Source organism: Ovis aries, chromosome 2, assembly GCF_016772045.2.
Source record: "Ovis aries strain OAR_USU_Benz2616 breed Rambouillet chromosome 2, ARS-UI_Ramb_v3.0, whole genome shotgun sequence".
In the NCBI taxonomy this organism is placed as follows: domain Eukaryota; kingdom Metazoa; phylum Chordata; class Mammalia; order Artiodactyla; family Bovidae; genus Ovis; species Ovis aries.
The window spans coordinates 210,219,568-210,233,757 of NC_056055.1; the positions used below are offsets into that span (position 1 = coordinate 210,219,568).

General features: G+C 42.8%; 1 protein-coding gene across 1 annotated transcript; it reads right to left on the minus strand.

The window, feature by feature from the left end:
- Positions 1-10,670: 10,670 nt before the first annotated feature.
- LOC101120055 (gamma-crystallin A) lies at positions 10,671-12,831 on the minus strand. The gene is made up of 3 exons (XM_027963978.1): positions 12,823-12,831; positions 12,463-12,705; positions 10,671-10,943 (listed from the first exon to the last, which is right to left on the minus strand). Exons 1-3 carry the CDS (start codon positions 12,829-12,831, stop codon positions 10,671-10,673), a joined length of 525 nt encoding a protein of 174 aa, XP_027819779.1.
- Positions 12,832-14,190: the final 1,359 nt, after the last annotated feature.

Here is a 14,190-nt window from a genome sequence, read left to right on the forward strand (position 1 = left end):
CTGGTGGGCTGCAGTCTATGGGGTTGCACAGAGTCAGACATGACTGAAGCGACTTAGCAGTAGCAGCAAAGCAATTTCAGCCTTTTCATTACTTGCTTTTTGCTTTGGAAAACATGGTTATTATTCATAAAACATATTATTTATGTTAACATGTAATAGATTTATCACCTAAGGCTCTTCCTATAAAAAGAGAAACCCACCATGGGTAGGGGGTCCCTCTACTGGAATAGAACCAACACAGTATCCAGCAGATACTGGCCCTGGCATGACCCTCTATGGAATGACAGAGATTAGGTGGTTACCATTTCCCCAGTGGCTCAGCTGGTAAAGAATCTGGCTGCAATGCAGGAGACATAGGAGACCTGGGTTCTATCCCTGGGTCAGGAAGATCCCCTGGAGAAGGAAATGGCAACCCACTCCAGTATTTCTTGTCTGAAAAATCCCATGGACAGAGGAGACTGGTGGGCTCCAGTCCCTCTCAAAGAGTTGGAGACGACTGAGCATGCACACATGCACTGCAGCCTTAGGAAAGTGAAAGCAAGTGAAGTCGCTCAGTCGTGTCTGACTCTTTGCGACCCTGTGGACTGTAGCCCACCAGGCCCCTGCACTGCAGTCTTAGAAAAGTGAAAGAAAGTGAAGTTGCTCAGTCGTGTCTGACTCTTTGCAACCCCGTTTACTGTAGCCCACCAGGCTCCTCCATCCATGGGATTCTCCAGGCAAGAATACTGGAGTGGGTTGCCATTTCCTTCTCCAGGAGATTTTCCCGACCCAGGGATTGAACCCAGGTCTACCCACATTCCAGGCAGACACTTTAACCTCTGAGCCACCATACCCAAATCAGTGACTCAGGGATTAAAGAACCCTTTACAGTCAGCTAATGCTGAGATCCTAGAGCCAGGTTGAAGAAATCAGCCTGCCAACAATGTCAATTGAAGGAGAGTGGCTCAGTGCTAAAGAATTCGCCTGCCAATGCAGGAGGCATGGGTTCAATCCCTGGGTCTGGACGATCTCCTGGAGAAGGAAATGGCAATCCACTCCAGTATTCTTGCCTGGGAAATCCCATGGATGGAGTGGTCTGGTGGGAAGTACAGGGGGTTGCAAAGAGTCGGGCACAACTTAGCAACTAGAACAGCAACTATAATTTACCAGAATTCCTGTTAAAGCCAAAGATTCTCAAGGTTGCACAGCTTTACAAATTAAAAAAAAAAAAAAGGATGACATTGAACCTACTATGTGAAGTGTATAAGATATGTATATCTAGAAAGATAACTTCTAAAACAAGCCATGTTTTATGCAGAAACAATTAGTTTATAGGCCTTCAAGGCTGACAGATTTGTCAGGCTCAGTTCCGTTCCTCTACTTCCTAGCTGTGTGCACCTTTTTATTTTTTGCTTTTAAAAAAATATATTTTAATTGGAGGCTAATTGCTTTACAATATTGTAGTGGTTTTTGCCATACATTCACATGAATCAGCCACGAGTGTACATGTGTTCCCCATCCTGAACCTCCTCCCACCTCCCTCCCCATCCCATCCTTCAGGGTCATCCCAGCGCTGAGCTCCCTGTCTCATGCATCGAACCTGGACTGGCGATCTGTTTCACATGTGATAATATACATGTTTCAATGCTATTCTCTCAAATCACCCCACCTTCGCCTTCCCCTACCAAGTCCAAAAGACTGTTCTTTACATCTGTGTCTCTTTTGCTCTCTCGCATATAGGGTCATCGTTACCATCTTTCTAAATTCCTTATATATGTGTTAGTATACTGTGTTGGTGTTTTTCTTTCTGACTTACTTCACTCTGTATAACAGGCTCCAGTTTCATCCACCTCATTAGAACTGATAAAAATGCATTCTTTTTAATAGCTGAATAATATTCCATGGTGTATATGTACCACGGCTTTCTTATCCATTCATCTCCCGGTGGACACCTAGGTTGCTTCCATGTCCTGGCCATTGTAAACAGTGCTGTGATGAACACTGGGGTTGTGTGTACTTTTAAAAATTTGGTTCTCACAGTGATCGGCATGTGATTAGACTTGGTCATTTGGGAATCTTGGCCTGGACTGGGTGTTCAGAAAGCATCCTCTGGCGCCCTCTAGCTGCTATCTTGCTCACAGGACAGGCATGTGTGGTGGCAATGGGGACATGCCCACACTTCTTAGAGACCACACTCCTTGTACCTGGAGCTCCAGAATTTCCTCCATTTACATCCTTGCTTCCAAAACCTAGAAGAGAATCTTCATCCACCCACCCAAGGACACTGTTCACAAAAGGGAGCCTGTTTGGGGGATGTGATCGGGGGTGAGGGGAGGTGGAACACGTGGATGGAGCTTGGGCATGTGCAGGAGTCAGAAGGGAGGAGGGCGGGCCATGGAGTGGTGATGGGGTTCTATTTATGCTCTTGTCCCAGATCCCTCAAATATTTGGGGAACTCTGGATAATAACTGTGCTATGTTAGCCACATGTTGTATTCTAAGATTTCTGGTATGATGTCTGGAACACACACAACACTCTTCATAAGGTAGGCTTTCATTACTAACTACTACTATTTCATCATCATGAGCTGAATAAGTGATGTAATGTATGCTGGAAGTTCAGTCGTACCCACTCAAGTGAGAGCAGACGTGGCTTCCTTCAGCAGGGTCGTGTCAATGATGTGCTAATGAGCTCAAGAGGTTTCATCTGGGAGACATGCCAGTGGCCACCAGAGAAAGGAGTCTGCAGATGCTTCAAGAAAACCCAGTTGACAAACTAAAATATTTGTATGAGACTGCGTGGCAGGGAAGGTAATGCACTATTTCCACTGAGGCTTCTAACAGGCCTCAGGTAACTCTTATTGCTACTTAGTTGCTCAGTCGTGTCCAGCTCTTTTGAGACCCCATGGACTGCAGCCCACCAGACTCCTCTGTCCATGGGATTTCCCAGGCAAGAATACTGGAATGGGTTGCCATTTCATTCTCCAGGGGATCTTCTCCACCCAGGGATCGAACATGAGTCTCCTGCTTGGCAGGTGGATTCTTTACCACTGAGCCACCTGGGAAGCCTCCAGGTAACTCTGTGCTGTGCTAAGTTGCTCAGTCGTGTCTGACTCTCCGTGACACTACGGACTATAGCCTGGCAGGCTCCTCTGTCCAGGGGGATTCTCCAGGCCAGAATACTGGAGTGGGTTGCCATGGTCTCTTCCAGGGATCTTTCCAACCCAGGGATTGAACTTGGGTCTCCTGCATCACAGGCAGATTGTTTACCTTCAGAACCACCAGGGAAGCACCAGGAAGGTAACTTCAGTGGCTCTTAAATGAACAATTTCATTTTTGGAAAAAAAAACAGGATTATGTTAGATCCATTCATATGTTTTGACATTTGAGTCAAATGTGTTTTGATATACAAGTTTATTCAACTATGATATCCTAAAGAAATTTAAAGGGTTTTATAAAGTTTTTTCTCATTTAAATGAGACCTGTGTTTTTAAAAATGAGTTTTGCAGTTCTTTTTAAAGAAAAGAAAAGAAAAAAAAAAGCCTTGTCTGTAACTGTGAACTTGGTATTCAAATATTTGTGCTAAAAGGCTCATTGGCTCAGTCCCTCCCTTAATCTCCCATATATTTTAGACTGGGGTGTTGGCTGATCCTACAAAGAGATATAACAAAGCATGTCTTGCCACACCCAGGACCAAATGTCTCATTCCACTGACCTATCCATCTTCTAAAATGCAAGGAAGTGGCGGGGAATCTTATTATTTTTCTTCACACAAAAATGTTGCTTTTCACCTTTTCTTTCATTTTTGTTCTCTTTCTCAGGCTATCTCCCCTGTCTCTTTCCTTTAGCTGTTAGAGGTAAGCTCTGAGACCTTCATAGTGTGGTGCTCTAACTCTGCCCCTCCCCTCACAAAGGTCTCCCTGCTGCCATCCTACACCAGCCTGCTGATCTCTGGGCCATTTTTTACCTCCCTTCAAGTTTTCCCAGGTCACCAAGAACCAGACAGGACTGGAGGCTATCAGAACCAGGTAGAGGACTGAGTGTAAGAGACTGCCGTCTATGTCTCTGAACATCTGCATTGGTGAGCTTGTGTGGGAGAGTCATTGCTTTCCAAAATAAACTGGAATCGTTTGCAATAAAGTTAAAATCCCTTGCTGTTTTTCATGCTTCCAGGGCTCTATTTATCCACATCAGTTCAGTTCAGTAGCTCAGTCATGTCTGACTCTTTGCGTCCTCATGGACTGCAGCACGCCAGGCCTCCCTGTCCATCACCAACTCCTGGAACTTCCTCAGACTCATGTCCATTGAGTCGGTGATGCCATCCAACCATCTCATCCTCTGTCGAGCCCTTCTCCTCCTGCCTTCAATCTTTCCCAACATCAGAGTCTTTTCATGAGTCAGCTCTTTGCATCAGGTGGCCAAAGTACTGAAGCTTCAGCTTCAACATCAGTCCTTCCAATGAATATTCAGGACTGATTTCCTTTAGGATTAACTGGTTGGACCTCCTTGCAGTCCAAGGGACTCTCAAGAGTCTTCTCCAACAGCACAGTTCAAAAGCATCAATTCTTCAGCTCTCAGCTTTCTTAATAGTCCAATTCTCATATCCATACATGACTACTATTTATTCATGTAAGTAATTAGTAATTAATCATGAGGATTAGAAAAGCATGACATGGCCCTTATCCTTATGCCTTGTTGAAGACACTAAACCAAGACAAAAAGATATTATGTGAGAAAGGCAGTGCTTAAGTGCTAAGTTGGGTCATCATGAAGTGGATATAAATGTTCAGAGAAGGAAGAGACAAGTAAAAGCCAGTTGTATGAGGAGCTATCCTGGAAAGAGGGACTTAGTCTGCCTTGAAGATTAGGTGGGATTTGATAAGCTTCCAAGAAGGGAAGGCGTTCCAGTATTGGGAACAGATTCCTTCTATTGGCCCAGATCATCAGACATCTTGAATTTAGATGAAAAGATAGGGGGAAAAGACTCCCTTCTGCACTTCCAAGTTTTAAAGCAAATTTCAGTGTGAATTGTGTCTATTCCTACTGTTTCTCTACTTAGCCCAAAAAGAGTTCAATAAAATAATGAGAGTGAGGATACTGCTTTTGATTTGTTCTTTGCATATCAATTTTCCTTTTCCATACCACTTCAAAGACCTCCAGAGCACTTTAAGAGAAAGGATACAGTTATAATGTAGTGAAGACTAAAAAGTTAAGTAGAAAACTTCATTGGTGATACAGAAATGAGAAAAGGAGAAAAATTCTACTGTTAGCCGAATCAGGCCTAAATCACCTGCTAGATCTGAAGTGCACACACACACCAGCACATACACCCGTTAAGTCTTGTCACAGGTGATGGTGCCCTTGGCTTCTGCAGTCTACCAACCACACTGAGGTGGGTTTAGAACAGGGGCCAGTCAAGGAACTCACAGTAACGTGTTCTTGGGAGGATTTTGCTGACTGTAGGTCTGTTTCACTGCAGATTCCCTCCTGAGAGTGCAGCTACGACCCCTCACTCATACCTGCGGTCTTGCTTCAATATTAAGTATTGGAGCTTCAGTTTCAGCATTAGTCCTTCCAATGATCATTCAGGGTTGATTTCCTTTAGGATTGATTCATTTGATCTCCTTGCTCTTCCAAAGATTACACAAGCAATAAGTGCAGGAGTATGAATGGATGGATGAAGTCACTGCTTCCTGAATGTGTTCTTCAGAAATAGTGCCTATTCAAGAATTTCATGTGTCTGTGAGTACTGTGAAAGAAAAAACTGCTTTAGAAGACGCCATGTGAAAGCAAGGCATGGGCTAGGCAGGGAGGTGGTCACTGGTAGTTTTGTTTGCAAGGGCTTGCTCCTCCACCAGCCAATGATGCAGGCCCTGAAAGAGCTACTCACCCCCTACCTGACTCAGTCCAGGTCCCTGATGCTCTAAAATCAGAAGCTGACTAAACAAGTAAAAGGGCTTGTGTGCAGTCTCTGACTCAATCTTTCCTATGACATTGGAGTCAGCAGGTAAGGCCAGGTCTCTCAGCAATCTCCTGAACTAATGTAGTTGTGGGGTCCCTGTATCCACGAATTCTACATCCATGAATTTAAGCAACCACAGAAAGTAACCTGAAAAAAAAATTCAGAAAGTTTCAAAAATCAAAACTTGAATTTGCCACACTGGCAACTATTTACATATCATTTACATACTAATACTGTGTAAATACAATGTAAATGATATGTAAAGTTTCAAACTTCCCTGATGGCCTCTTGGGTAAACAATCTGCCTGCAATGCAGGAGACACAGATGTGGGTTCAATACCTGGGTTGGGAAGATTCCCTGGAGAAGAAAATGGCAACCCATTCCAGCATTCTTGTCTGGGAAATCCCATGGACAGAAGAGCCTTGTGGGCTACAGACCAAAGGGTTGCAGAGTCAGACACAATTGAAAATTAAGCGCAGCACACAGCATTTACATTGTAGTAGGGATTATTAGTAACCTAGAGATGATTTAAAGTATATGGGAGGATTGCATAGTTATACGCAAATACTGCACCATTTTATATAAGGGACTTGAGCATCCATAGATTTCAATATCCATGGGGATTCTGTAACCAATCCCCCTTGGATACCGAACAACGGCTACACTTTATTTCTAGGTGTTTTGTTTGATCTCTAAAATCAAACTCTAAAATGTCTTAATATAGTTGTTTGCCTCAGGATTCTGTTAGTGATGCCTACCACTAGTTTTGCAAGAGGTCTGGATGAACTTTACAGTATCACATGACACAGGCTGGAAGTTGTGTCAAAGTTGATTGGAGCCAGCCTATAACCACCTATGTATGTATATGTGTTTAGTCGTTCAGTCATGTCTGACTCTTTTCGACCCCATGGGCTATAGCCCATGGACTATAGCCCTCCAGGCTCCTCTGTCCATGGGATTTTGCAGGCAAGGATCTGGAGAGGGTTACCATTTCCTCATTCAGGGGATCTTTCCAACCCAGGGATCAAACCTGCGTTTCCTGCATTTGCAAGGGTATTCTTTACCACTGAGCCATCTGGGTAGCAAGACGGCAGTAATGAACGACTATGAAACGGACATCGAGGATGTTCACATTTTCTCTAATAGCTAATTTACTTCACCCTCCCCCTTTTTTATGAAATCCATATATATATAGCACAATGAGGTAAACTGATGGAGTGATGACTACTATTTATTGAGCTTCTTTATAAGAAGCATCCCATTTATTCCTCACAAGAACATACAAGTGGGAAAACTAAGGCTTATGAGGATAAATAACTTGCTCAAGTTCACACAGCCAATAGGTGGTCAAGCCAGAAACCAAGTCCACGGACCTCAAGGCCTACATTGGTAACCATTAAGATATTCCACCTAGAAACCTAATAGAGTCTTAAAGAATCAGAACTGAAGGAAGCAGGGAACTCCTCTTGACCAATACCTCTAATTTTACAGAGAAAGAAGCTTGTGGCATTCCAAGGTATGTTAGATAAAATGCTAGTTTTTAAACCCTTAAATTCACTAGGTTGAAACAAAACAAAACTGCAAGTTAAAATTATCTTCAGTGAGACATATCACCTGGGTTTTCCTTTAAAAAAAAAAAAAAACAAAAACAGAGCTCATAATTCACTGGTCACTCAACAGAGGACAACACACTAAGCGTGGTTTAACTAAGCCAGCAGCAAAACCATAAGTCTCCTGCATGTTTGTTATTGGCAAGAGCCACAGCCGTTTAATAATATGTGTGTTTTCATACTTATAATTCATAGCATATGTTCCTTCAGCAAGAAAGAATCTTATTTTAAAAGATTCTTTATTACTTAAGGGTCTGTTCAGGGCTTTATTATTTTTAAACAGCTTCATTGAGATATAATTCACATTAATATTTGCCCATTTAACGTGTGTATTCAGTGGGTTTAGTATATTCACAGTTACGTGCAACTGTCACCACAGTCAATTTTAGAAAATGCTCATTCCACAGTGAAAAGTCCTGAGCCCTCTAGTTATTGTTCCTTTATCGACCTATCCCCCAGTCCTAAACAACCATGAATATACTTACTGTCTCTAGATTTGCCTATTCTGGGTGTTTCATATAAATGAATCCTATAATAGACGTGACCAGCTTCTTTCACTTGACATGTTTTCAAGGTTCATCCATGATGTAATATGTATCAGGACTTCATTCCTTTTTACAGCCAAAGAATATCCCATTGTTTGGATTATCACATTTCATTTATGCAGTCATCCACTGATAAACATTTGGGTTGTTTTCACATCTGGCTATTGTGAATAGTGCTGCTGTGAACATTCATGAATAGCTTTTGTTGGAACATTTCTTTTCAATTCTTTTAAGTATATATGTCAGAGTGGAATTGCTGAGTCATATGATAACTCAGTTTAACTATTTGAGGAACTACCAAACTGTTTTCCCATAGTGGCTGCATCTTTTTACATTACTTTACATTAGAACTTTACGTTACTTACAAGTATTTACATTAATTTACATTACAGAGATTTATGAAAGTTCTAATCTCTCCACATCCTTACTAGCACTTGCTATTTTCTGTTTTATTTTTCTCTAAAATTAATATAACCACCCTAGTGGATTGTTGTTGTTGTTGTTCAGTCACCCAGTCGAGTCCAACTCTTTGTGACCCTATGGACTGCAGCTCCCCAGGCCTTCCTGTCCATCACCGTTTCCCAGAGTTTGCCCAAGTTCATGTTCATTGCATTGGCGATGCTGTCCAGCCATCCTAGTGGGTATTAAGTGCTATCTCACTGTGGTTTTTATCTGAATTTCCCTAATGACTAATAATGGGCTTCTGTGGTGGCTCAGTGGCACAGAACACCCTGCTAATGCAAGATTCGAGTTTGATCCCTGGGTCGGGAAGATCCCCTGGAGAAGGAAATGGTAACCCACTCCAGTATTCTTGCCTGGGAAATCCCCTGGATAGAGGAGCCCAGAGGGCTATAGTCCATGGGGTCACAAAAGAGTTGGACACGACTTAGAGAGTAAACAACCACCAACGACTAATAATGCTGAGCATCTTTTCAGTAGCTTCTTGACCATTTATATATCTTCTTCATAAAAATATAATATAAGTACTTTGCCCATTTTAATTGTCTTGTCTTTTATCTTTTGTTATTAAGAGTTTTTTTTTTAATACTCTGAATACTAGACTCTTACCAGATAAAAAGTTTATAAATATTTGGTAAATATTTTCCCTCATTCAAGAGTCTGTCTTTTCACTTTCTCTTTTAAAAAATGTTAATTGGGGGATAATTACTTTTCAATGTTGTGTTGATTTCTGCCATACATCAACATGAATCAGCCATAGGTATACATGTATTTTTCACTTTCTTGATGGCATTCTTTGATTCACACGTGCATGCTAAGTTCACTTCAGTTGTGTCTGACTCTTGGTGACCCCATGGGCTGTAACCCTCTCCTCTGTCCATGGGATTCTCTAGGCAAGAATACTGGAGTGGGTTTCCATGCCCTCCTCCAGGGGATCTTCCTGACCCAGGGACTGAACCTGTGTCTCTTGTGTCTCCTGCATTGGCAGGTAGTCCATTACCACTAGCACCACCTGGGAAGCGTAAAATGTTTTAATTTTGATGACATCCCATTTACTATTTTTACTGTTGTTAGCCTGTGCTTTTGGTGTCATTTTTAAGAGGTCATTGCCTAATAAAAGTTCATGAATATGTATGTTTCTATTTTCTTCCAAGGGTTTTATAGTTTGAGTTCTTTGATTTATTTTGAATTAATTTTTATCTGTGGTATGAAATGGGGGTCTAACTTTATTATTTTGCATTTGGATATCCAGTAGTCCTAGCACTATTTGTTGAAAAGCTATTCTTTCCCCATTGAGTGGTCTTAGCACCCTTGTCAAAAATCAGTTGGACGTAAACATATGGGATTTTTCTGGACTCTCAGGCCTATTCCTGTCATCACCATGCCTACCTTATGCCAGTACCCCGCCATGTTGTTTACTGCTGCTTTGTGGTAAGCTTTGGAACTGTGAAGTATGAGCCCTCCTAGTTTGCTCTTCTTTTTTCAAATTGTTTTGGCTGTTCTGGGTCCCTTGCAAATTCCATATGAATTTTAAAATGAGCTTTTCAATTTCTATAAAGAATTTAACTGGGACAGAGCACTATTTTTGCTCATGTAAATTTGTAAAAGAATTAGCATTCTGGGTGAGCAACTCTACTCTAGTGGAAAGAAATCCCAGAGGTGTGTAGGATAACACATTGTCTTACTTCACTCTGCATAGCTGAGTATTCCATAATTGGATTTTGATAAAAGTTCATATTGTAGTCCAGGATAATGCAGTCCTCTCTGGCAGTCCTTTTGTGTCCCAGCCACAACTGGTTCCATATCTTCTCCTGTGTATGGATTTAATAGTTTTCATTATGTTTCTTTTCTCTCTCCCTCATACTGTGGGTTGTAGAGGCAGAGACGGTGTTTCTGCCTCCTTCCCATGATGTGAATGGGAACTTCATAAATACTGCTGCCATCAGGAAGTAAGCAGATGTTCAAAACACTCGATTTCAGGGCCAGGTAAGATGCCAAGGGTCACCATTTATTAAAATTCAGTTATTCTTTAAGATGAACAAGAATTACTTATGTGCCAGTAACACGATTTGTATATATAGTGCATTTCTATGTGGATCATAAGAAAAGCACAGCCTAGAACAAATCGATGGCCCGTCTCAGAGAGCCCACTCGGGCATCCATGGCCCCCCAGTCGTGGTAGCGCCTGTAATCCCCCGGCCGCAGCAGGTACTGCCGCCCCCGGTAGTTGGGCATCTCGTAGAGGACCCAGCAGCCCTCCAGCACGTGGAGGGAGTGGAGCTCACTGAGCCGGAAGCGGTCGAGGATGCAGGAGCAGTCTTCCGTGAGCTCGGACACCAGGCCTCCGTAGTCATCTCTCTCGTACAGCCTTATCCTGTGAGAGCTGGTCTGTTGTGACAATAAACCAAAGATGAAAAATAAGTGTAGGCATCCTGGATGTCAGTAAAAGTGACCCAGCCATCCTGCAGCTTCATGAAGCATGGTTTTCAAACCATCCTGTCACATATGTATCCTCTCCTTACATTGTTGGTTTAACAAATTGTTGTTGTTGTTGTTTAGTCGCTAAGTCATGTCTGACTCTTTGCAACCCCATGGACTGTAGGCTGCCAGGCTCCTCTATCCATGGGATTTTCCAGGCCAGAATACTGGAGTGGGTTACCATTTCCTTCTTCAGGGAGGGTATTAAAATAAAACTTACCTGACAAGTAATCTCTCTTATGGAAGAAATAAACATTGAAATAAAGTCAACAAAAGGAATTCCTTGAAAGCAAAACAAAAAACAACTATTGTAACTATATTTAGTTGAGTTTACAGAGAAGATTTAACTCCCTTTTCCATTATGACTGTGTATCCCTGAATCTTATCAAGCATGTTTTTAAGTCACGTTTGCACTCACCATTGACAACAATTCACATTTGCTCTTAATCCACATGTCTGACATTTTGCCAAGTCACTTGTACCTTTTGAGTTTCTGGCCTCAAAGAAGTTCCTATCTTGTACCTCTTTTTGCATCTGCAAATTTCCCTAGCCAAATTTTGGTTTCACTTCCTGAATCTGCTTGCCACGACACATAATTTGGTGATTCAGAATGTCCAAATACAAGCTACACATGACTAATAGACATTAAGCAGGACTTTGGTGAGGACTACATCTCATGAAATCTTAATGAATGATTTTTCTGACCCTTGTAAGAAACTAGTTGATAATATCTGCTAAATACAGGGAGCCACTTACAAGCAGGCATATTGTTGCAGTTTCTAGATCTGTATGTCATAGAGAAGGTATTGAAAATAATCGCCAATACAGTCAGAATATGTTATACCTATGTTGTTCTCCCATAGTCTGTCAGTATTTTTATCGTTAAGAAATAATGATACACTGATAGATTTTTTTTAACTGAAATTGTGATTTTTATTTAGAAATTAGGAATCAGCTGCTGCTAAGTCGCTTCAGTCGTGTCCGACTCTGAGCAACCCCATAGAGGGCACCCCACCAGGCTCTCCCGTCCCTGGGATTCTCCAGGCAAGAGCACTGGAGTGGGTTGCCATTTCCTTCTCCAATGTATGAAAGTGAAAAGTGAAAGTGAAGCTGCTCAGTCATGTCCGACTCTCAGTGACCCCATAGACTGCAGCCCACCAGACTCCTCTGTCCATGGGATTTTCCAGGCAAGAGTACTGGAGTGGGGTGCCATTGCCTTCGTCATTTTTACGCTAAATGAGTTTAAATATTTCTGTATGAGAGCATAGTAAAAAGGCATCTATTTTTTTTTCCAGTGCTTGAGAGTTGGGCTTTGTTATTTTACTGTGAACACTAGTCCTGAGTTGAAACAAACTGACTTTTATAAACAGGAATTTATGGCCCTGGATCAGTGATGCTGTCACACCAGTCGGGTTGAAGCAAGACTCACGTAAGGAATAGCGCGGCAGGAGCGGATGGAGTCGCTGAGGCCCATCCACTGCTGGTAGTCGGGGTAGTCGCCGCGCCGCAGGAAGTACTGGGGGCCCTGGAAGTTGGGGCGCTCATACAGCATCCAGCAGCCGCTGTCCACGCGGATGGAGTTGCAGCGGCTGATGTAGGGCTGCAGGTTGGAGTGGTCGCTGCTGCACTCGTAGCGGCGGCCCTGGAAGCCCCGGTCCTCGTAGAAGGTGATCTGCATGCAGGCGGAACATAACGGGACAGCAGGTAGTCAGCTGGGAGATACCTCCCCCCTCCGCAAACACACACATCGACACGCAGCAGGCATGGTATGGCACCTCAGCTGGCTCACCTTCCCCATGGGTGTTGATAGCGGGTGATCGGCGTCCAGTCTGACGGGGACAAACGTGGCAGCTGGTATATATAAGCAGGATGGCTGCTGCGTTGGCAAGAACAACACAAAAGGGGCCTGGGGTAGCATGTGAGGGGATTTCCGTGTCCTCTCTCTCCCTTTTTTTTTTTCATTTGGGATCATGGGGCAGGGGGCTCTCATTTTCTCTGGCCTTTTCAGGTTGTCCTCACTCGTGCCAGTGAAAGGAATTGAAGTCAGCAGAGCCATTGTGACCTTGGAGACAAAGAATGCACTTCTCAGCCTATGCAGGGCTCTAGAAATACATTACGTGCCCAGGATTTTGTACAGTTTGCCTATGGAAACTGCTGAGAGGAGGTTGGTGGTTCCCCCTGGGGTGACGCGTGACAGTCCTATGAGTTCCAGAAGGACTTGACGTGCTAAGGGCAACCAAAAAAATTCCTCTAACTGAAAAGCAATTATACTTCCTAACTTGCGAGCTAAGTTGCTTCAGTCGCATCCGACTCTCAGTGACCCCGTGGACTGTAGCCTGCCAGGTTCCTCTGTCTGTGGGGTTCTCCAGGCAAGAACACTGGAGTGGGCTGCCATGCTCTCTTCCAGTATATCTTCCAGACCTAGAGACTGAACCCCCATCTCTACTGCTAACACAACCTGGGAAACCCGCATTTCCTAAATCACCTTGTCAGTATTATGTGGTTTCGATAAAAATATTTCGCATATGTTAATGCAGGGAAGAAACAATTAGTGCATGTAGAAGGCTGAGTGTTAATCATAGCTATCAATGAATGGCAAGGTTATAGGTCTTAATTTTATGTTTTTATTTCTCCTTTTTGTTGTTTTCAGTTTCTGTAACTTTCTATTATGTACATATATCTTTAATGAGGTGAAAAAATAAAATAAACCTGTAAATGTTTAACTTTGAGGTGCTAGTGAAAGACAGCAAATTTTGTCAATAACCACATTTTGTCTTGAGTTTTAACATCTCCCTTTGGGCTTAAATGACAGAGGTCTCCTGAGACTCTCTGAGACACTCCAAGAGCAGGAACATATCCAGGATCCTCTCATTCCCCTCTTCCCTCAACCCATCTTCTAGGGATGCTTTTTATTTTCAAAACTAGTATCATGATTTGCCTGAGTTTCCCCTCCCTGAAGCACCACTGTTTCATAGGAAGACCCCAGGCAACTGTTTGAGAACCTTTTTCCCTTGCTGCCAACCTACTGCTTTAGAAATACTTTTCAGATATGCTGGGGCAGAATATGACTCAATCCCCCATGCTTTGTCGTCCCATACATATGCAGAGAGATGAAATCAAACATGGGTCCTGGTTCTCAACCTGTGGAAGGGAATCT

Coding starts and splice junctions, on each gene's coding strand:
- LOC101120055 (XM_027963978.1), bottom strand. Junction 10,944..12,462: donor CCTGCCGCGCTATTCCTTAC/GTGAGTCTTGCT, acceptor TTGTCACAACAG/ACCAGCTCTCACAGGATAAG.